Source organism: Dipodomys spectabilis, unplaced genomic scaffold, assembly GCF_019054845.1.
Source record: "Dipodomys spectabilis isolate Male_0828 unplaced genomic scaffold, ASM1905484v1 ptg000001l, whole genome shotgun sequence".
Classification (NCBI taxonomy): Eukaryota; Metazoa; Chordata; class Mammalia; order Rodentia; family Heteromyidae; genus Dipodomys; species Dipodomys spectabilis.
Genome location: NW_024870678.1, coordinates 24,239,715 through 24,262,101, shown reverse-complemented (window position 1 = coordinate 24,262,101; position 22,387 = coordinate 24,239,715). Strand labels below are relative to the sequence as shown.

Below are 22,387 nucleotides of genomic sequence, written 5' to 3'. Positions count from 1 at the left end.
GGCAGCAATATAATCTGATTTACAGTCTTAGTTGTTACTCATTTGCCATCTAGCAATTTAATTACTTTGAAGTAAAACTATGTAGAGTGAAAGAGTACAAGTTGGAAATCCGTGATGATATGTGTACTAATGAGTGTGCATTTTCTTTTTCATATGTTTATTTCCTTTTGTTTCAAAAAATAAGGTTAAGGGAATAAAAAAGATTTGAGAAGGCATCATTCCAAAGCTGTCCCTAGAGGGAGCCCCTTATACAAATTCTATTCTTTGACTAAAAGCCTTTGTTATGAACTAAATGTTTTGAATTAGTGGATTATTACATTTTTCCATCCAGTTACAAGTCTGGCCCAAAGCTATGAAATAAGAGGGCCTCTAAATTGTTTCAAAAAGGGCTTTGCCATGAAGTGAGCTGGAGAGAGATGTGAGACTTTTTCTTTGTCCTCTTTCAAATTTCCTGATCTGTACTCGTGATTTTTTTTTTTTTTTTTTTTGCTCCTGTTCCTTTCCTTCTGGAGTTTATTTTTCCAGTGCTTACTTATACACCATTTCTGATTTGCCAATTAGTATTTGTCTTCCCTTAGTTCTCTGTGGACAGTGCAAATAGGCAAAGGAGCCAAAACTCAGTAGAATATATTTAAGTTGAAGAGTAACCAAAATAATGTTTATTTAAGACTGCCACACGGAGGAGCTGTTGTGGAATTGTTAAAACAAGGTGCTTAGGTGATAATTACATTCAAAGTAAAAGTTAAAGTGATTCATTTTTCATTTGGAGTGGGAAAGTTGTGTTCTTTGTGTTTGCTTTTGTTTCTCTTCTTTAACTAGAGTTGTGGAAGCTAGACACAAATGGAGCACACTTTGGTCCACACAGTGCTGATTTCTAATCTCTAGCAAAGAGAAGGAGACAGGAACTCTTATTTGCATAAAAAAGCAACTAAGTCACCACTCTCAACTCCTTAGAGTTTCTGAAGTTTTACTACTTAGAAATGTTCCTTTGGTGTCAAAGGCAGAGCCGGGGGGAGTGGTCATGAAACAATGGTTTGGTTCTCCTCCCCTCCACCCCCCATCCTGTACGGATTCACATCATATAGACCCAGAGTTAACGAGAGTCAAAGAATCAACACGGAATTGCTGTCAGACTTACTGGCTCCTGTAAAAAGCTCTGGATATTCACAGTGGCTAGTGAGAATGGGGAACACATTTGTTTCATCTTGACTTGTGTAGAGGAAAATCTGCAGTATTTTTGTGCACTCCAGAGAAGAGAAAACTTGTGATTTGTGAAGAGAAAAATGGAATGAATGAGCACTGAGGCAGAAAGCCTGATGTGGCGCTCATGCAAATGAGGACCGTGATTGGCTTTCTCTTTCCCAGTCTGCTGTCACTGGCTGGGCCAAGCCTTGAAGATTAGGTTTCACTGGGAGTTTTTCAGGTTCAAGGATTGTTAATGGTTTGCAACCACCTGACAATAAACTCAACCTCAGAGTTCCTGTAGCCCTGGCTGATGTCCTTGGATACAAAACCTGAACGGAGTTAAGAGGAAGAGCGCAACTTGCCACTTGCCTGCTGGACGGAGCTTTTAATGTGACTTAAATTTATTTCTAAGTCCTTATGTAGCTGTCCTAGAAATGGTGGTGTTCATTAATGCAAAGATTAAGTCCTTCATTAAACTTTTTAAGAAGAAAAGTAAGTAGTTCCTTTTCTCCCCCACTTATATTTTGAGTGTGTGTGTGTGTGTGTTTTCTGTGCCCCTTCAGCCTTTAGAGTGACGGACTTAGTGTGCAGAAGTGTAATTCGCTTGAGAAAAACTTACTACTCTGCCCACTTGGTTGTAGAAATGCCTCAAACTTTTGTAACTCTAGGAGAGTATTATGTGTTCTTAGCATGTCTTATTTATTTATGGTAGGATTTAAAGTGACTTTACTCTTGTACTTCTCCAAAGTAAAGGGCAAAAACAATCCATTTTGTGCTGACTTTGTTTGCTTTGATATAGAGTGTGTAGTTTCTTATTCTCTGTACAGTGGGTCGTTTCTTATTCTGCAGCCGAGGTATAGCAACGTTCGTTCTTGCAATATGCCACTTACTTCTGGTGGAGAGGATGCCCCAAAGCTCCCTGGGGAACTTAAGAGCTAGAGGACAGACTGTCAGGACTGCTTAGTGATTGTTGTAAAGTACTGAGCTTTTGTGGTCTAGCTTCATGGTATACCTTCTATGGGTTTAAATTTTGTTAATTTAGGTACTTTTTCATTCTGTTAAGGATATAATTTTTAACAGTGGCATGGCTTTTGTTTTTAACGTGCTTATTGGTTTATTTCCGTTTAGTTTAGTTTAGTTTTTGGATCAGTGATTTAACCTTGGATAAATGTGTGCAGGGGTAGGCTCTCTGACAAATGGAGCTTTGGAGAAGGCAACAAAGAACAGCCCTCTGGGCTCACTTTCTGTGTCTTTTTAGCTCCAAGGCTGTCTTTGGAGGGACTGATAAAAATCTGCCCTGGCAAAAGCGAGGTCCGCTGGGGAAGAGACAGCTACTCTTTCAGAGGAACCAGTTGGTGACTGCACAGGGCTGATGGTGTGATACCCAAGCTCAGATGCCATTACTTGGTTTTGATTTGTAATTGTCAAGGAGGGAAAGTTTCAGTTTTTAAGTATAAAGTGTGGAAATGAAATATTTCAGCTAACAGGACATTATCCTACAACATTATAATGAACTCTAGATGTGCTTGGGGGAGGGGGCCCTGAGTACTCTTTGATCTATGTCAGATCATTTGCATTTTTATATATTAAAGTTGATGTCAGTAAGCACCATGAAAAACACTTGTTTGGCAGGAAAGTATGTGGCATAGTAGTCGCCAAGTTTACTTTGTTGTTTTTACAAAAATTATAATCAGAAAGCAGATAGGGCATTTCTATTTTTAACTTAATGTCTAGTTCTCTGTATTTAGCTCCTGTTTAGCAATTTATGGAGAAGGTAGAATCTTTTTAGAAATCTTTTCAGAGTCATAGGAGTTTAATGTGTGAAAGTGAAAGGAAGCATGGTTTATGAGATGGCTTGTGGGGGGGGAAGGGGGGACGGGGGTAGGGGGGAATGGCAAGAGGGACTGAGAAAGGCACAGGTCTTTCTTAGTGATGGCTTCCAAGTTAGGAGCTCCTTCAGAATATGATCACTGTCCCCAACACTGCTTTACATGAGTTAGTTCATAAGTAAGAACTTTATGTCTAAGTCCATTTTGGTCTTTATAGCAGTCCTAGTAACTATGCTATGGGATATGTGTAGTTTATTTTAAACACATTCAAATAGATTCTACAGTTCATACATGCCTTTTCATTTTACTTTGAGAACACATTATAAAATCAAGTTCCCAGGTACATGTTCTGGGTTAGGAAAAGGGCATTTTCAGCGGAGATTGAAGAATTAACTCTGACTCACACTTTCAATACCTGCTGTAATTATAGGAGTTTAGACTGTCACCTTAAATAAAGGCCTAGAGCTGAAGTTGTATATTTTTCTAGTCTTTCACTTACCTGAGTTATGTGGCAGATACATAGAAAGTATTAACAAGTTGCTGATGAATGGTGCTTTCTGTTTTATTTTAGGCATAGGTATGTTTTCAAGAAAAATGAAATAGAGATCCCAAGCTAGGGAAGATTAAGGGATTGCTTTAGACTTGTTTCTTCATCTCAGGATTATGGGTTATTTTCCTCTCTGATGTTTTGGACTCTTTCATGTTAGGAAAATTGCATCGAATTGGATTGTGTTGGAAAAAGTTAATTGCATTATAATCATTTGTTTATTGTTTGCTTTTGTGCTGGTACTTGGGCTTGAAATCAGGCCTTAAAGCTTTTCCTTTTTTTTTTGCACAAGGCTGGCACTCTACCACTTGAACCACAGCTCCACTTCTGGCTTTTTGCAGGTTAACTGGAGATAAGACTTTTCCTGTCCAAGCTGGCCTCAAATTGTGCTCCTTAGATCTCAGCCTCCTGAGTAGCCACTAGCACTTGGCGTGTGTGTGTGTGTGTGTGTGTGTGTGTGTGTGTGTGTGTGTGTGTGTGTGTGTGTGTGTGTGTGTGTGTGTGTTGCTGGTCCTGGGGCTTGAACTCAGGGCCTGGGCACTGTCCCTGAGCTTCTTTTGTTCAAGGCTAGCACTCTGCCACTTGACCCACAGCGCCACTTCCAGCCTCTTCTCTTTATGTGGTACTGAGGAATCGAATTCAGGGCTTTGTGCATGTTAGGCAAACACTCTACCACTGAGCCACATTCCCAGCCCTTGGCTTGTGATTTTTAAAGAGCACTTTTAAAATGAAAACAAGAAATGAGAGAAAATTTTATGGTACAAATAGATCTTCCCATCTACTAAATATGCCATTTAAATGTTTTAACTGAATTTTTATGCTATTTTAAGCTTTTTAATTGGGTTTATTATAGCAGCAGTGTTTTTAAATAATGCTACAGAAGGGAAAAATTTGATCTTAACCTTTTGGAAAGAAATTTGTTTCTAGCAGGACAAAAAGTATTTGATGATGCAGTTTCATTGTAAATGTGAATAAATGATATTATTTGCTGTGGTGGAGTCACATTGGAATGAAAGGCATCTATCAATTTTGTTGATCATTGTTTTATAATGGGAGGAGGGTGCAAATGCTAGGATGTCATTTACTGAGCAGACAGTTCTATAAAACAATGTAGTGGATGTGGGCCATTTCCCTAACAGTCAGAACATGGTTGTTAAGACCCCTGGAGTCTAGATTAAATCTCATTACATTTTTTGCCCCATATCTTCTTGCTCAAACTAAACTGTGGTTGGCTTAGACAGCAAGACCTGCCTTATCTAGATGTAGCACATTTGGAGCCAATGAAGCTTAGACTTTATCTTTCTTTCTTTCTTTCTTTCTTTCTGCAGCTGTTTCCAACCTAGATGAGGAGAGTCGGTGGGCAGTGCACTACACTGCTCCATGGCACCAGCAGGAGAATGTGTTCCTTCCCACCACGAGACCCCCCTGTGTTGAAGACCTGCACCGCCAAGCCAAGCTCAACCTCAAATCAGTGTTGAGGGGTAAGAGAGCGTTCCCTCTGATTTTCTTGTTCTCTTACTACTGTTAGAATCGACAGCATCTATTTGATCTCCATCTGTAAAAGATCTGTTGACACTGAATGTTTTCATAACTATGACCTAATACATGCCCAAAATGTTCTTGTCTCTGGAGGAACCTGCCTGTTTATAGATAAGCAAATCTATCTTCAAAGATTGCATTACTGCTTAGGAGACTTTCAGCATGTTTAAACCCGCAGTACTAGTCCAATCCAAATAAACTCCTCTTAACAAGGTATATTTTGTCAGGGCCTTAAAAAAAAACCCAAAATACAAAAAACACACATTATAAGTAAGGAAAGCAAATCTGCTAAAGGTAGTACTTTTTAGTGGTTTGTTCTCTTTAGTTCAATTTAGTTAAAAAGGGGACCTGTGTATCAACTGGTTTGGCTTGTAGGAACTTGGGTAGCATCCAACTAGGCCCTTCTGAGGGTAGGTTGTTGGTCAGGGTACACAGTAGTCAGAGGAAATGCAGGAGTACATTCCTGTAGCTAGTGCAAAACTCTAACATCCACTTCAGTTTACTGTTGATGTTGGAAGGGAATGTGCCAAAGGAAGACTTCCTTCCCAAAGATGAGAGGTAGGGGTGGGTGAGGGTGTGGGTGGGGTGGAGGATCCAAAATGGAAGGAACTACTTAGAAAAATACAGATTCTCCCATAAGACATCAAATTACCTCGGCAGATGCTACTTCTAGCAGATTTCTCCTACTATGTAATACTTGGAATATACGTAAACAATAAATTTGCTTATCTAAAATTTAATTAAACTGAGCATCCTTTATTTTATCCAGTTGTGTAAGACTTAAATGTGGGAAGAATTGCCATTGAATCAAGGAAAACATAACATGAAGACTTTTCTGATGTTAATGGGAATTTTTACTTGCATATTGGTCATTTAGTCAGTGATCATTCTTTAATGTTTTATAGCAATTATTACTAATTCACATTTATCACTTATCTATGATACTAGGTAGTAGTCTAAGCCTGTTACATACATTATCTCATTTGATTCTCACAATAATGTGACTACACACTTTAATTGTGCCCAATAGGAGAAATAGAGACATACAGATTCAAATTCGTTCAACTTTAGGGTTAGCAGTAGAACCAAGACTTAAATTTGTATAGTTGTCTTTATAGCTCACTTTCTTATCTCCTGCATGAAATCATCTTTTTTTTGGTATTTGTTTTTCTGCTTATGTGGTACTGAGGAATCGAACCCAGGGCCTCATGCATACAAGGCAAGCACTCTACCACTGAGCCACCTTCCCAGCCCCTAAATCATCTTTAATAACTGATGACTGGAAATTTATTTTTCTTGTGGAAGTTCAGAATACAGAGGCTGGGTCCAGCTGTCAAGGTTGCCTAAGCAACCTATATGCTTAATGACTACAAGCTTAAGTAAAAAGAAAGGCACTTGTTGGGCTGGGAAGGTGGCTCAGTGGTAGACCACTTGCCTTGCATGCTCGAGGCCCTGGGTTTGATTCCTTAGCACCACATAAGCAGGGAAAAAAAAGCCGGAAGTGGCGCTGTGGCTTAAGTAGTAGAGCGCTAGCCTTGAGCTGAAGAGCTGAGGGACAGCGCCCAGGCCCAGAGTTCAGGCTCACGACCGGACCCCCCCCCCCCCAAAAAAAAAAAAAAAAAAAGAAAGAAAGAAAGGCACTTGTTTAGCTCACTTGAATGGCCTTGCAATTGTTCTTGGGCTTCCTTACCTTTCCTTCATGTTGTTCAAATCCATTTTCTTCTGAACCCTTCAACTTCCATCACTATCTGTAGTAAACTTCAATGAGGATGTGTCTGCTTATAGCTCACCTTCCTCCACCACATAATGAATACAAATGCAGAATGGCACTGTTCCCAGGACAAATCCCCAAGGCAGCTGCCCTGTTCTGCAATAGCAGAGAGCTGCATGGGCTGGCTTGTAGAAAGCACATTTGTGAAAGTCTCTGTGAGGCTGAATATTCAAGCCCTGCTCTGTTTTGATCCCTCTCCAGGAAATTGTGCTTCACTACCTGCTTCATGTATTTTCTAGTTCCACACCAGAACTTTTATGCATGTAGAAGATTGAACATTGGCTTATAGACTTTTTTGCTTTTGTTTTCTTCTTGATTAGTGAGTCTCTCATGTGAAATGTCAAGCATTGGCTCTGTCTTAACTTGAATTTTATTTTTGAAAACATATGTGCTTTTGTAATTGGTTTAATGCCCGAATAATTTATTAAACAGTATTAATAAAATGAATAACTTTAGAAAATTCTGGAAGCTAAACTTTTAAAGTCCAGATTTTAAAACTAGTTATGATATTTGCGATAAATAATAACTTTATGAACAATTGTTGGGAAAGATGAAATAAGAAAGAGCATCTATATTCTTTTGTTACTCATTATTTACTTTTAATCACGTTCAATCAGAATAGAACTTAATGTTCTACTTCCCCAGCATTATCTTAGCAACCTGAGTAAACACAACAGAAGGGCAGAGTATCTATTGCCTGATTTCCTATGCAGATTAAAATGAATAAACAGGCCAGGAGCTGGTGGCTCGAGCTTTTGATCTAAGCTACTCAGGAGGCTGAGATCTGAGGATCAAGGTTAGAAGCCAGTCTAGGTAGGAAAGACTTTTATACCAATTAACTAGCAAAAAGCCAGTAGTAGAGCTGTGGCTCAAGTTGTAGAGGCTAGCCTTGAGCAAAAAGGCTCAGGGACAATGCCCACCCAGTTCAAGTCCTAGAACTGGCTCATAAACAGATAAACAAAGCATTCATGTGAAAGATGCACATTATTGAGACATAGTATTACATAGGATGTCAGTTTAAGTTAACACAGCCTCTGTGTTCTTTACTTGAACATGTAGAAAGGTAACTAATCATAGAATGAGTAATCTATTTTGTTCTTTTTTTTTTTTTTTTTTTTTGTCGGTTGTGGGGCTTGAACTCTGGGCCTGGGTGCTGCCCCTCAGCTCTTCAGCTCAAGGCTAGCGCTCTACCACTTGAGCCATAGTGCCACTTCCAGCTTTTTCTGCTTATGTGGTGCTGAGGCATTGGAGGCAAGCACTCTACCACTGAGCCACCTTCCCAGCCCATTTGTTCATATTTAATTACTGTTCCAGAGTAATTCTTTCTGTGACACGATCCATAATTTTTTTTTCCCAGTCCTGGAGCTTGAATTCAGAGCCTGGGCACTGCCCCTGAGCTTCTTTTTGCTCTAGGCTAGAGTTCTACCACTTGAGCCACAGCGCCCTTCCGGCTTTTTCTGTGTATATGGTACTAGGGAATTGAACCCAGGACTTCATGCATGAGAGGCAAGCATTCTACCACTAAGCCACATTCCCAGTTCCCTGTCCATAATTTCAAAAAAGGAGTTAGATTTTTATTCTGAATAGATGGATACTTTATAATCATTAAATATGAATTATTGTCTGAATTACTCTTTCCATCTCTGTCTTTCTGTTTCTCTCTCTCTCTCTCTCTCTCTCTCTCTCTCTCTCTGGTACTAGAGTTTGAATTTAGGGCCTTGCACTTTTTTTATATGTATTTTATTGTAAAAAATACTATACAGAGGGATTACAGTTACATGAGTAAGGTAATGAGTACATTTCCTATCCAGCATTGTTACCTCCTCTGTTTTTCCTCTGCCATCCCTCTCCTCCCCCACCCTCCTCCCCACACCAAAGTTGTAAAGTTTGTTTACAATCTAGTGTCTTGTACATCTCATTGTTACAATGGGTCAACCTGTATCCTTATTTAAGCATTTTGTTATTTCCCTCCCCCTCCCCAAATTAGAAAAATGTAAAAACAAGACGCAGGGTACTGGAATCAAATACAGTGAAGGGCCTTGCACTTGTAAGGCAGGTACTCTACTAGTTGAGCCATGTCCTCCACCAATCTGTCAGTTTTTATGGGAAAATCTTTAAAGGATCACAGGATGCAAAGGGAAATGATACAGTGAGCACTAATAAAGTAATTACTAAATATTGTAAGCATATACTTAAAGTAATGTGGAAAGACTTAGCAGTCAGTCAAGTGACTGAGAAAGGCACAGGTATTCTGGGAATTGTTTTACACAAGGCTAAATTTAAGTTAGTACTTAAAAGCATATAGTAGCCATAATTTAATCAAGATTTGAACATTGGCTCTGTACTCTGATTTATTTTTCTGTTGATTGATTGAGTGATTGATTGAATGATTTACTGATTGATTATAGTACTGAGAATCAAACACAGGGCCTTGCACACTCTAGGCAAGTGCTCCACTGTTGAACTACATTCTCAGCTCTTAGTGTTTTAGAGATAGGGTTTCACTAGAGGGTACAAACTGATCTTGAACTCATGATATTTCTGCCTCAGCTTCCTGAGATTCAGGATTATAGGAGTGCACTGCCCTGCTTGGTTTTATGCCAGTAGGTTTAAAATGAATTGATGAAAGTTCATGGGGAACTTTAAAAGGGCTGAGCTTGCTCTCTTGCACAAACAGGCAGTGGTTGATGGAGGTGTGGAATAAATATGGTAGACACATAGGAAGAACTTGAAAGGAAAATCATTGAGAAACACCTTTTGCCCATTCCCAGATTGCAGAAGTGACCGTCTTTCATGATGTCTGCCCTGGAAGGGTATGCAGCTAGAGCAGGTGAAGCTCCTCAGTTTTACTCATTCCTAGTATACGCAAAGATCTGTTCAGTTGATTGTTAGATACTCTGTGGAGACCTTGATAAAATTTGGTAGCTATACTTTTAGACCCAATATCTTGCTTCTGTTTTTTTAATAATATAAAATGTTTCATAGCTAGCAGTACAGGCAAGAGTATTTAATGACACAGCAGCAAACAAAAAAAAAAAGAAAAAGAAAAATTCCTTAAAACCATATGTATGGAGTCCAACTTTGTATTAACTATCAATATCTTGGTTTTGTTGACTTGTTGTTACTAGATATTTGGATTATGATTTAATGCCAGTGAAGATATAGACATGCACCTTGATTAAAAACAATGTTTGCTTTTTGACTCAATATGACTTCTCTCTTCCAATATGTGGTCACATTATTATCCATTAAAAATTCACTTTGAGTCTTACTGGGTTTCCAGAATTCTACCCTTTTATCCCCATAATTGCTTGAACCCTTTTTGAACTTCATTGGAGATAGCCAAGATGATAAATAACAAAGATTTTATCTGTATAGCTTTTGGCTTCTCTGAGTCTCAATTAAGTGGAAAAGGAGAATTGAGAGCTAGCCATAGGCTCAATGAGAGGTTCAATTTGCGCCTTTTCGGCTTATAGATCTCCATTGCCAATAATGAACATTAAAAGCTGGTATAAGACATCATTTTGAAGTTTCCATCCCCCAAATCCCAACTTAAGAGAGAGAGAGATAAACATGAGTTCTCACAGTATGTTTAACAGACAATTTAGTCATTGGATCTGTATACACTCCTGCCTGAATTAGTTCACAGAGCATCTGTTGTTGGCATCAGAAATGTTCTGTAGTCACAGCTCTTTCCTGAAGAAATACATTTTAGCAGGTCAGCTTGCTCTAGCGCTCTAGAATTAGAAGTGTGAGCACAGGAAAGACTGTTGAATTTGGACTATGTTCATTTAAAGTCAGAGGTTTATGTTTATTATATCTGGAAGGAAAGGAGTTAAGGGTTTACACTGTGGAAAAGTGACTACTTATACCAAATGGTGAAAACAGTTTGGTGTACACATGCCAACCTGTTCAACATTAAAGAATATGATACCTTTTTGTATGCACCACATTTCTAAGTAGCTTCATCCAGGTTTCTCTGACAGTTCCTGATACCAGAATTGATCTAAAATTGACTTTCTGTATCTTCACTGCCATGAAACTTTCTAGTGCTCTTTACTAAACAAGAAAGTTTTAGAGACCGTTGGCCTCTTTCTGGAATCTCTGAAGAGCTTTGACTGTCACATCTCCCTTGGGCACATGGGTCCCTGAGGTATCAGATACCCTTTGCATCTTGAACGATAGCTTGTCTTCCTGGAGGTCCTGTGGCAGATGCCTTTACAGAATTGGCATTGTCAATGTTGAATCAGTTTGCTCTCCTGAACGATGTAGCTGCCTAGTACCTCACACTGGCTCAAGATGAACATCTCCCCACCTGTGCCACCACATTGTACTCTTCATATTGTTCCTTTCTATTTTTAAAATGTAATGTGTAACAGAGACCAACCAGTACATAAAACATCTACAGCTTAACAAATAACTACATCTACTTAATCATTACCTAGGTCAAAAGATACAACATGACCTAAAATCCAGAAGCTTCCTATTGTTGTTTTCTAATAGGAAAGGTCCTGAGGTTAATGAAAACTTAGGGTCACATCTGTATTTTAGGCCTAACTTTGAGTTTGTTACTTTAACAATTTGAACTTTTTTTTTATCTGTAAAGAGCATAGTACCTGTTTTCATGGAAATAAAATGAACTTCTTTATTTCAAGTATCTCAAAGTACCTGCCCCTCAATGTGGAAACGATGTATTTATTGAAGGAAGGTGTGTGTGTGTGTGTGTGTGTGTGTGTGTGTGTGTGTGTGTTTTGTGTGTGTGTGTGTGTTTTGTGTGTGTGTGGGGGGGTCTGGTTGTTGGGCCTGAACTCTGGGCCTGGGCACTGTCCCTCAGCTCTTTAGCTCAAGGCTAGCATTTTACCACTTGAGCCACAGTGCTACTTCCAGCTTTTTTCTTTTTGCTTATGTGGTGCTGAGGAATGGAACCCAGGGCCTCAGGCATGCAAGGCAAGCGCTCTACCACTGAGCCACCTTCCCAGCCCTGAAGGAAGGTTTTTAAAGTATGATAAAACAGGTGTTAACTACGTGATGCTCAGCAATCTTTTCCAAATGGCTGTCAGAACTTGGTGCTGTCCAGGCATGTTCCAGTCCCATCATGCAGTTGGGGGAGCAGGGAGAAAAGGAGTAGAGCAAGAAGTGATGCCAGATGATAGTAACAGCCTTTTTACACACTCACCAGCAGCCTTGGAAAGCACCTAGAATATGCAAACTGGATGGATCCTCCTAGTCCTCTCTGGTCATCCCCCCTTTGGGCTCCTGATGAGTGCCTATTCCGATCTCAGACCTCAGAACCATGGAAGATACTTGTTCCCTTGGTGCCTCTTCAGCTTCCCCCCACTTCCATAGGATAGGGGCAGGGCTCATCCTGTGAATGTAACGGTCCAAGCCAAATTTGGTTTCTTTAGCTAGTTAATTTAGGAAATTGAGATTAGGCCATTGTTGCCTAAAGGCGGTAGCTTCACACTTGGTCTAGAAAGTCTCTTCATTCATCCGTGATTGCATTAGCATTCAAATTATTTGGTGGCATGTGTGATTGTGACATCTTAATGCCATTTGCTGCTTAGTTTTAGGGCTCTAATAGACCATTAGTACTTAAATGGTCTTTAAGAAAATAAAAGAGGCACAAGTTATAAGGGAAGAAAGATAAAGGTTTGGACACAATATACTAAAGATTTTTCATTTTCAACACATTTCACACCTAGCCTAATTTGGTGCTTCCTGAAGGATTCTTTAGTGAAACTGGTATAAAGGAAGAAAAGGATATTGTTAGCTAGAGAAAAATTATGTTTTCTTTAATAAACATGTGTAAATGTTTTAAATCATGTTCTAGTTTAAACAAAAATAAGCCTAGAATTGGGGCAGTTAAGAAGTAGAAACCACTGAAGAGAGGTAGGAAATAGTCTTTTCATTTCCCTAAATCACAGTAGCATGAACACCTTTGATCGTCATTACCTCTTGGAAAAACATTTGGGAGGCCATAGTTCTGCTTCCAGGGTTGTTGTACAGTGCTGTAGTACATTGGGAGTCATATCTCATTTTTGTATTTGGCTTTCTTCGCTGGACAACAATTTATGATCTCATCAGTCCCTTCTAAGCTATAAAATTCAGATTGGCCTTTTAGTACTTAACTGCTTAAGGGTCATATGTGTGAAGGTTTTTTTCTTTTCTTTTTTTTGGTCTTTTTTTGTTGGTCATGGGGCCTGAACTCTGGTCCTGGGCACTGGCCCTCATCTCTTCAGCTCTAGGCTAGCACTCTACTACTTCGAGCCACAGCCCCACTTCTGGGTTTTTCTGCTAATGTGGTGCTGAAGAATCTAACCCAGGGCCTCATGTATGCAAGGCAAGCACTATATCACTGAGCCACCTTCCCAGCCCATATATGTAAAGTTTATTGACACAAAGATAAAATTCACTGGTGAACATAAGTCATAAAAAGCTAGATCATCTGAAACCAAGTTTGTATTAAAATCAACATTTTCTAAGCATATATTGCCAGTGAATCTGGATATTGAAGTCAAGGATGGGTAGCTTAGGGGCTTCTTTACAGCCACTTAAAGCAAGCCAAAGGGATAAGATAATACACATGAATAACTCAGGAACAGGGTTGATGAAGCTGATGTTACTGAGCCTCATCTCACCCCTGGGTGTGATCTTTAAGACATAAACCCAGTGATGTCTGTTCTTAGTTAAAAAATTCTCAGCCTCTCTTAACCAACAGGAAAAACCATATGCTCTTTAGTGGCCAAGAACCTTCACAAACAAATTCCTGCTTGTTTAGCCTTATCAGCCAGATTGCCAGGTCTCTCCCAGAAATCTCTAACCCCGTCCCAAGTTCTCCCCTGTTGCCTTCATTTGGAGGGAAAAAAATACTCTAACTATCATGTTTCCTTGCCTTGTTCATCTCTTTTTTTTTTTTTTGGGTCCGGTTGTGGGGCCTGAACTCTGGGCCTGGGTGCTGTCCCTCAGCTCTTCAGCTCAAAGCTAGAGCTCTACCACTTGAGCCACAGCACCACTTCCGGCTTTTTTCTTTTTGCTTATGTGGTGCTGGGGAATCGAACCCAGGGCCTCGAGCATGCAAGGCAAGCGCTCTACCACTGAGCCACCTTCCCAGCCCTGCCTTGTTCATCTCTTCTCTCAACTGCCAGGTTGTCCCCCACCTGTGCCTTCTCAAGACCTCACAACTGGACAACTGCTACTGTCCCATTGAGAGTTGTTCTGTGGGTGCACACGTCCCCACGGGCTCTTCTGCATGCCACAGGGCAGTCTGGGACCTCCCTTCTCTTTGCTATACATTCCCATAAGGCTATGCCTTTCTCAGTTAAAACAGTTTATGATCTGTTGTATAGATCTGTTGCCATCTTTTCCTACCTACCCAATGGCAAGATCCTTGGAAGCCAGTACCTGATCTTATGTGTCCCCAGTTCACAGTCCCATGCAGGAACTGTAATACTGTTGTGTTTATGAAGGCCTTAACGATATTTGGAAAGGTAACTCAGGACTTGGCACAACTAGTAAGACTGTGGGAGTCACCAGAATGGAGATGGAGAGAGCAAAGGGCAAAAGATTTTGAGGGTTGTACTCCCAGACTTTGTTTTAGGGGTACTCTGGGAAGGAGAAGTAAAAGCAAGAGAGCAGTTGGGGAAATAGAATGCCAACATTCATCATGAATGGGAAGGGAGAGTTGAATGGAATTGATCAGTAGGTGGCCATTGATGACCTGTGATCAAGAAATTGAGAGGCAGTAAGGGGCCTAGGAGGAGGATCAGAGGTTGTGACCTCTAAGCTGAAGAAGCATGTTTTGAGATGGAGCTAGATCATGTTGCGGTTGTTCACTGGGTACTCTCAGAGGCTGGTGGGAATGTGGCTCCACTGTCTTGTTAGTCCTCTGATGAAAAGGATGACTTCATTTGCTGCTCTGCTCAGTGCTTGTAAATCTAATTAGGCTGACTTTTCAAAGGCAAATGATAATGTAATTGAAGGCTTATTTTTTTGAGTGTGTTTGGTATTCATTAGAGTTGGAATTTTTGTCCTTAGGAAAGTTGCCCAACCTGATGAAACAAGGTATTAAATCCCCTATTGACAAAAGAGAATAGAGACAAAAAGGTGAGACTACAGAATGGAAATTATAAACAAAGAGGGCTATTTAACTTCTCCTGGTTTATGAAAGCTACTCCAAATATGGTCATCTTGAAAGAACTGCTTCCTAAGGGTAGTTAACAAGGGGGAGGGAAGTCAAATAGAGAAGCAAAGGGGAAATGAATAAGAACCATTGCTTTTGCAGATAGGTAAAGAGGCTTTCTGCCTTTTTTTTTTTTTTTTTTAATGATAGCAACACACAAGAGATAGACTGGCAAAGACAGTCATTCAGATGATCCAGGTCTTAACAAAGCACTATGGATTGTTTAGACAAAAGCTTTCTGTGTTGTTTTTGTGTCCATAGCCAGTCTGCTGTCTCAGCAATTCTATTTTCACTTCTGATAAAGTAACTTGAGTGGCCTCTTCGTTTCATTGGATGCAGCATAAAAATGCCACATTGAAGGTCCTGTGGATAAGAATTGTTATCATTCCCCTGCACAGCTAAAGTCTCTGGTGCTGGCAGAGAATCTCTGCAGGCTATTTGATACTGAGTAACCTTGGTGATGCTCCTCACTGCCAGCCATAGAGCTTTGTAATTGTAACATGAAATGAGATCACTTCCAACTTGGCTACTCTCTGGTGATGCTCAGCTAGAACTTGAACTCTTAACACACATTACTCATGGGGCAACAAAAGGCTTCCGCCTTAATTTAAATCAGATTTAGTGATGCCAGTCTTCTTAAATTAATTTAGGTATGTGAAGAGGAGAAATTTTAAAAAGTTGGTGTTTAGTAAATCATAAATGGCATTTTAATAGTGATTCTTTCCATGGTATGTAGTGAAAAACAAAGATGACTGTTTATCCAATAAATTAAGTATTGGTATTTAACTCCTAAGGTATTTTTGGATGTTTTTGTGTCCCATAATAGGAATTAACCAGGAATAGAGCTATTGAAGTAGCTTAGAAAAAATCCTTTTACATAACTGAGATTGTTTAACCTGAGTGATTGGTTCAATGACAGCTTTTCAGTATATGTTACTACATTAGCACACTTGTTTCCATTTTCATGGTTGTGTTGATGACCGCAATTAGTAGGTTATTCCTTTCTGTGACCCTCTACCTCCCAACCCTAACTTCTCTTCATTTCTCTGTTGGGAAAGTAAAGTAGATAGATAGATGGCAAAGAAACTAATCCACCACCTCCTCTCTCATTACCCTCTTCCCCAGAACGCATCCGAATACTTGCTTCTGAAAATGCCTGTTTTCTATGACATTGATTCTGCCTGTCCAGATAGCTTTGGCAAGTTGACCATGATGAAGTTAGCCTTCTAATTCTGGACTTGATTTGTGTGTTAGTTTTCTGTTGCTATGACAAAATACCTGAGAAAGATAACTTAAGGGGGGAAAGATTTCTCTTGACTCACTGTTTCAGGATTTCAATCCATACCTAACTGGCTCCATTGTTACTGGCCTGTGGTGAGGTAGTACCTGATGGTAGAAGATCAGAGCTGCTTATCTCATGGTAAGAAGCAGAAGGCAGAGACAGGAGAAGAGACTGAGGACTAGATATAGCCTTCAAAGGTACACCCCTGGTGACCTAGCTCCTCCAGTCAGGCTTCATCTTCCACAGTTTCTTTCATTCGCAGTGGCTCCTGCAATTATTAATCCACCAATGAATTACTCTGTTGATTAGGTCAGAACCCTCATAGTCTAGTCACTCCGCCCCCCCCCCCCCGCCCCAAAGCTCTAAACCCCCCAAAGCTCTAACTATGAACATTGCATTAAGTAAACTTGTAATTCATATCCAAACCGTAAGTCAGCTTCCTGAAATTTTACCAGGACAAAATTTGCTGTGGTAGACAACCTTGACTGAATACTAAATATTGTCTTCAGTTTCTCCTCCTGTCCTACTGAGTCTTTCTTCATCCTCTTTTTTCTTGACTACATGAATTGGGGAGGTCCATGTAATGGGAGGGCATTGCATTCTGTATTGCTGCTCAGCTCAGTCCCACCCCAGTGTACTTAAACACTGACGATACAGACTACCAGCCAAGTGGGCATGACATGTGCCCTTAGTAAATTTAGATGGAAAATATGGCCAAGGATAAATTCCAGTGAATGACAAAGTAAATTATGGAGCCAACACTTTTGTCATCAATCAGTACTTTTTAAAATATACTGATGAAGGAATACAGGTATTCCTTCATTCACTTAATGAATTCACTGAGAACCTCCCAGCCTTTCACACTGAGTCAGGTCATTTAGAGCTTAGAAACCAGTAGGAGCACTTTGGCCTTTTACTTTCAGGACATGGAAAGCCACTTGGAAAGAGTGGAACTCAAATCATATAAACTGACTCATCATCATTAAATGGATCAATCTGGCCCAGTGGTAAAAGTTCAGAGTTAAAAAACTGGGTGTGAAGGTGCATGCTTACATTCTCACCTACTCAGGTGTTGGAAATAGGTGGCTTAAGGTTCAAGTCTAAAAGCTTGACACTGTATCTGAAAAACAAATTAAAGAAAAGAGCTGAGAATGTAGCTCAAGTGGTAGAGTGTTTATGTAGCCAGTTTAGGCCTTGAATTCAGTCCATAGAATGGCATCCCCCTACACTCAAAAAAATTCAGTTAAGAGAAGTCAGAGATTAGACAGAGGTCATTTGGTGAAAGATGATAGTGGCCTGAATCACAAAGCTTAGAGCTGATGTGGGATGTTCAAATAAAGGTAAGAGCCCTCTAAACACATAAGGAAATTTAGATATGTGGAACACTTCCACAAATAGTAAAATTTTTTTCCCAAAAGGAAAAAATAGGAGCTGAAAGTACATGCCAGATAACAGCATTCTGCCCTCTCCATTAATCTAGATCTGTCCAGATAAATTATTATTTGTCTTGTCTTTCTGTTTAGGTGTGGGCTTGGCAAGCAGAGGCTATTAGAATCATAACAAAAGTAATAGTCTAACTTATTTTCCCCTTTGGACCTATTAGCGTTCTTATTATTGAATATGTAGGCAATTTCTTTTATCTTCTTTGGGGACTCACTTGGTACCTTCTCCAGACGGAAAAGACTTCTCTCCCACTTCTATTCAAATGGTATCTTGTTGACCACTTCTAGCTTTGTAGACCTGGGCTTAGTCATTAAACCAAGAATTTTGTCTCATCCCTTGATGCTTTGTGTTGCATTGGGTGCTAAGTGTCATTGAAGTGATAGCAATGAAGAACTGGGCTTATAGGCACATTTACTATGAGGTAGATTTGAACTTAGTACTTAGTATACAATAACGTGCTTTTATGTCACTGTAAGCCTCCTTGTGTAATTTTATAATATCTCTTACTCATAAAAGTGGGGAAGGGAGGAAGAGTCAATTAGTCCTCTAAGAAGATCTTAAAATTGTCAAATTATCTAGGAAAACATTCAACTTTTCAGCTCCAAACAACTGAGTAACTTGTAAACATCCCTATATCCATAGTCTCCTAATTATATTTGAGTTTATTGATTCTTGGAGACAATCTAAATGAACTGAACTTCTTTGAAGAGTTTATGGAATATCCAAATATATATTAATATTTTTATTGAGATTAAGTGATTACACAAATGTCACAAATTTCACAGTATTGTGAGATAGTGATACTTAGTTAAAGTCACTATCACATTTTAACCTTTATAAGGCAAATTGTCATTATCATGGTTTATAATGTTTATGAGTTCTATGAACTTTGATAATACAACTATTTTTTCCACATTGGGAGATATGTACATTTCTTCCCTTTTGCTTAGTGTAAGCTATTTCCAAATACATTTTTGGAAAATTCATTGTACATAAGTGACAAGGCCAAATCTTAACTACAGTAAGAAATCTCTTATCCAGTATTGCCAGACCCAATAAACTAATGAAGTGGAAAGGTAAATCCCCTTTCTACTTTAAAATATAGTTTGGTTTAATTTTCCTTAAGAAAATAATAAATTTTTATTAAGAAAATAAAGTATATACAAAATTTTTAAGTGCAGTCAGTTTTACCTATGTGTTTACTTGAAAGCTCAGACTAGATTCTTTAGCTATATCCCTGGTATAGCAGTTGGATTGGAATTGACTTCCTTCTAATCATAAATGTTTATAGTCTGATGCATTCCTAGGCCTGGACCAAGGCAAAAATATGTACAAGAACTGGCCCCTATCCTGCTGTTCATAATCTGATGGAAAATAGCTGGGAAAGAAGTTTAGAAACTATGATCTCCTAGAAACTTTATACCTGCATTTCATAGTCCATAAAACAGATAAAATTCTTTCCATTCTTGTTCAGTTAAGTACAAATCACATAATGAAGGGGAAAGGCTTTGCACTTAGGAAAATGTCAGTAGTACTGGCTTTAAAAATTTGACAATCTGGGCTGGGAAGGTGGCTCAGTGATAGAGCATTTGCCTTGCATGCATGAGGCCCTGGGTTCGATTCCTCAGCACCACATAAGCAGAAAGAAAAAAGCCGGAAGTGGCGCTGTGGTAAAGTGCTAGCCTTGAGCTGAGGGACAGCACCCAGGCCCAGAGTTCAGGCCCCACAACCACACCCCCCGCAAAAAAAAAAATTACAATCTGCCGGGCGGGGGGAGGAGATGGTAAGGGGAAACAAAGGAGGAGGCAACAATGCTCGATAAGAAATGTACTCATTACCTTGCCTATGTAATTGTAACCCCTCTATACAGTATTTTCACAATAAAAACAAATAAATAAATGCCCCCCCCCCAAATTGACAATTTATTGTAGGGCACCTATAATCCTAGCTACTCAGGAGGCTGAGATCTTATCTCAGAAACTAAACTACTCAGAAAAAACAAGAAGTGATTCTGTAACTGAAGTATTAGACCCCTAACCTTGAGTAGAAGATGCTTAGGGACAGTGCCCAGAGTTCAAGCCCCAGGACTGGTATGTGCATATGTATGTGAGCACACGTACACACACACGCACACACACACACAGAAAAGTGATCTGGAAAAAACAAACATTGTTTTAGACACTGGCTTATAGGGTACCTTCACTGAAGCAATCATATCATGACCATTCATTATTTTTGTAATTAACTTTGGAACTAGAATTTTCTCAATGTATAATAACCTTGGATTATAGAAGGAGGATTGTGAAAGATTTACTATAATTAAAACTAAACCACACTCAGATCTTGAAATATGGCATGCCTGGAACACTAAGCTGTTGAGAAATACCAGCATTGTGCTTTCAAACTGTGCTAGGAATTCACACATACAGACACACACACAGACACACACAGACACACACAGACACACACACAGACACACACACACACACACAGAGCTATTCCCATGACCTAAAAAATGACAAGCCAGCCTACTAACCTGTTGTTCTGGCTTTAATACAGCAGTGCTTGTTTCACAAATCCAGTCCTTAAAGTTAGAATGTCTTTGTGATACAGTAATAATTCAGGGTAACATAGAAGGTTGGTGCAATAAGGGTGGCCTGGTAGAAGAGGGGCTTTTATGATTAACACCCCCCCTCAACACATACAGTGGAGTGGCATTGTGCTTACACTGTCTTAAAGAAATGCATTGACTTGGGGTGCTCACAAGTTTGGTGGTTTCCCCAAAGGCTAGTAGAGGCCAGGACTGCCCTCATCTATTAGATGGTTTGGAAAGCTGAAATGGTAATATATGTTGTATGCTAATGTGCATAATTAATGTAATTTTAAGAAATTAGAAAATGACTTCCAGAACAAAGAATCAGCTGGCTTTTTTCCACAACCTTAAAATGGTAGATCTGGTTACAATAATTTCATTACCCTGAGAATTTTTTTTTTTTGATGCTGAGGATTAGACCTAGGACCTAAGTATATACTCTATGAATGAGCAATATCCCCAGCCCTCCAATATTCTTTAAGATATTTAAGGGGCTGCGAAGGTGGCGCAGTGGTAAAGTGCTTGCCTTGCATGCATGAGGCCCTGGGTTCAATTCCTCAACACCGCATAAGCAGAAAAAGCCAGAAATGGTGCTGTGGCTCAAGAGGTAGAACGCTAGCCTTGAGCTAACAAGTTGAGGGACAGCGCCCAGGCCCAGAGTTCAGGCCCCATGACCAACCAAAAAAAAAAAAGTATTTAAAATTATGTATTATATACAATATTTTTTGCTATTACAGAAAACGTAGATGTAGAAAAATATCATAAAAAAACTAGTTTAAAATCTAGAAAAGAATATCAGAGCACTGAAACATCAAAGTGGATTTATTGAGTAGATGAAACCTAGTGCTATTTCCTGCATTGTTAGGTGTGGTTGTCTTAGTCTATTTTGTACTGACATAATGGAACTTGGCAGTTTGGCTTAATTTATAATGAACAGAAACCTATTAGGGTCTTTTTGTTGTTGTTGTTGTTTTTCCAGTCCTGGGGCTTGAACTCAGGACCTGGGCACTGTCCCTAAGCTTCTTTTGCTCAAGGTTAACACTATCATTTGAACCACAATGCCACTTATGGCTTTTTCTGCTTATTTGATACTAAGGAATCAAACCCAGGGCTTTATGAATGCTAGACAAGGACTCTAGCACTAAGCCACATTCTTAGCCCTGTTAGGTCTTGATTCTGGAGACTGCGAAGTCCAAGATCAAGGGACCAGAATCTGACAAAGGTCTCCTTGCTGCATCATAATGTGATAGAAGGGCACATAGTGTGCCTGCTCCTATGATAATGGGCCAGTCTGGTTGTGAGGGTGATACCTCATGACTTAAACATTTCTTAAAAATCCCATTTACTCTTGCCTTGCATGCATGAGGCCCTGGGTTTGATTCCTCAGCATCACATAAGCAGGAAGGGGCGCTGTGGCTCAAGTGGTAGAGTACTAGCTAGCCTTGAGCTGAAGAGCTGAGGGATAGCTCCCAGGCCCAAAGTTCAAGTCCCATGACTGACCAAAAAATTTTTTTTAAATCCCATCTACTGTTACTATCACAATGGCAGTGAAATTTCAACACAAGTTTTGGAGGAGATAAGATCAAACAATCCCAACTTTAGAGAGAGAAGTGGAGGAGGGCTGTTTTTCCATCATAAGCAATGGAATGATCTTCATGCTGTTATTCTTAGAACAACTAGGGGCCATGTGGTTCTACAACTTACAGCAGTTAATCAGTTCCTTCCTCCCTCTCACCTTCCTTCCTTCCTCTCTTCCTACTTTCTTTCCTTTCTGCTTGAACTCAAGGCCCCATGTCCTTGTGTTTGGGAGGCTGATACAGTATTACTGAGGGCGAGGTGGAACATATATCTGCCTGATTTTTAGGTGAGCGAAGACCCTTCAACTCTGGCTAGGTGAGTGAATGTGAAAGGAAGGATTTATTTTCTGCTACTGAGAATAACTTGTTATAGCTGTATGTTCTAGCTCATTGTGACTGACTTAGTAAATATAGGAACAATCACATAAAAAGGAAATTCAGT

At 39.6% G+C, this 22,387-nt stretch overlaps 1 protein-coding gene across 2 annotated transcripts in view; it reads left to right on the top strand.

Annotated features, from left to right (window-relative positions):
- The window catches only part of Nhsl1 (NHS like 1), a 117,025-nt gene that overhangs the window by 58,704 nt on the left and 35,934 nt on the right, over positions 1-22,387 (top strand). Inside the window, exons 1-2 of one of the 2 annotated variants that reach the window (XM_042668011.1) lie at positions 1,538-1,677; positions 4,890-5,042. In XM_042668011.1, the coding sequence (XP_042523945.1) occupies positions 1,620-1,677; positions 4,890-5,042 (211 nt within the window). In that variant the 5' untranslated portion in view covers positions 1,538-1,619. Of the gene's footprint in view, positions 1-1,537; positions 1,678-4,889; positions 5,043-22,387 lie in introns of those variants that run through there. The other variant, XM_042667926.1, reaches the window with a different exon arrangement.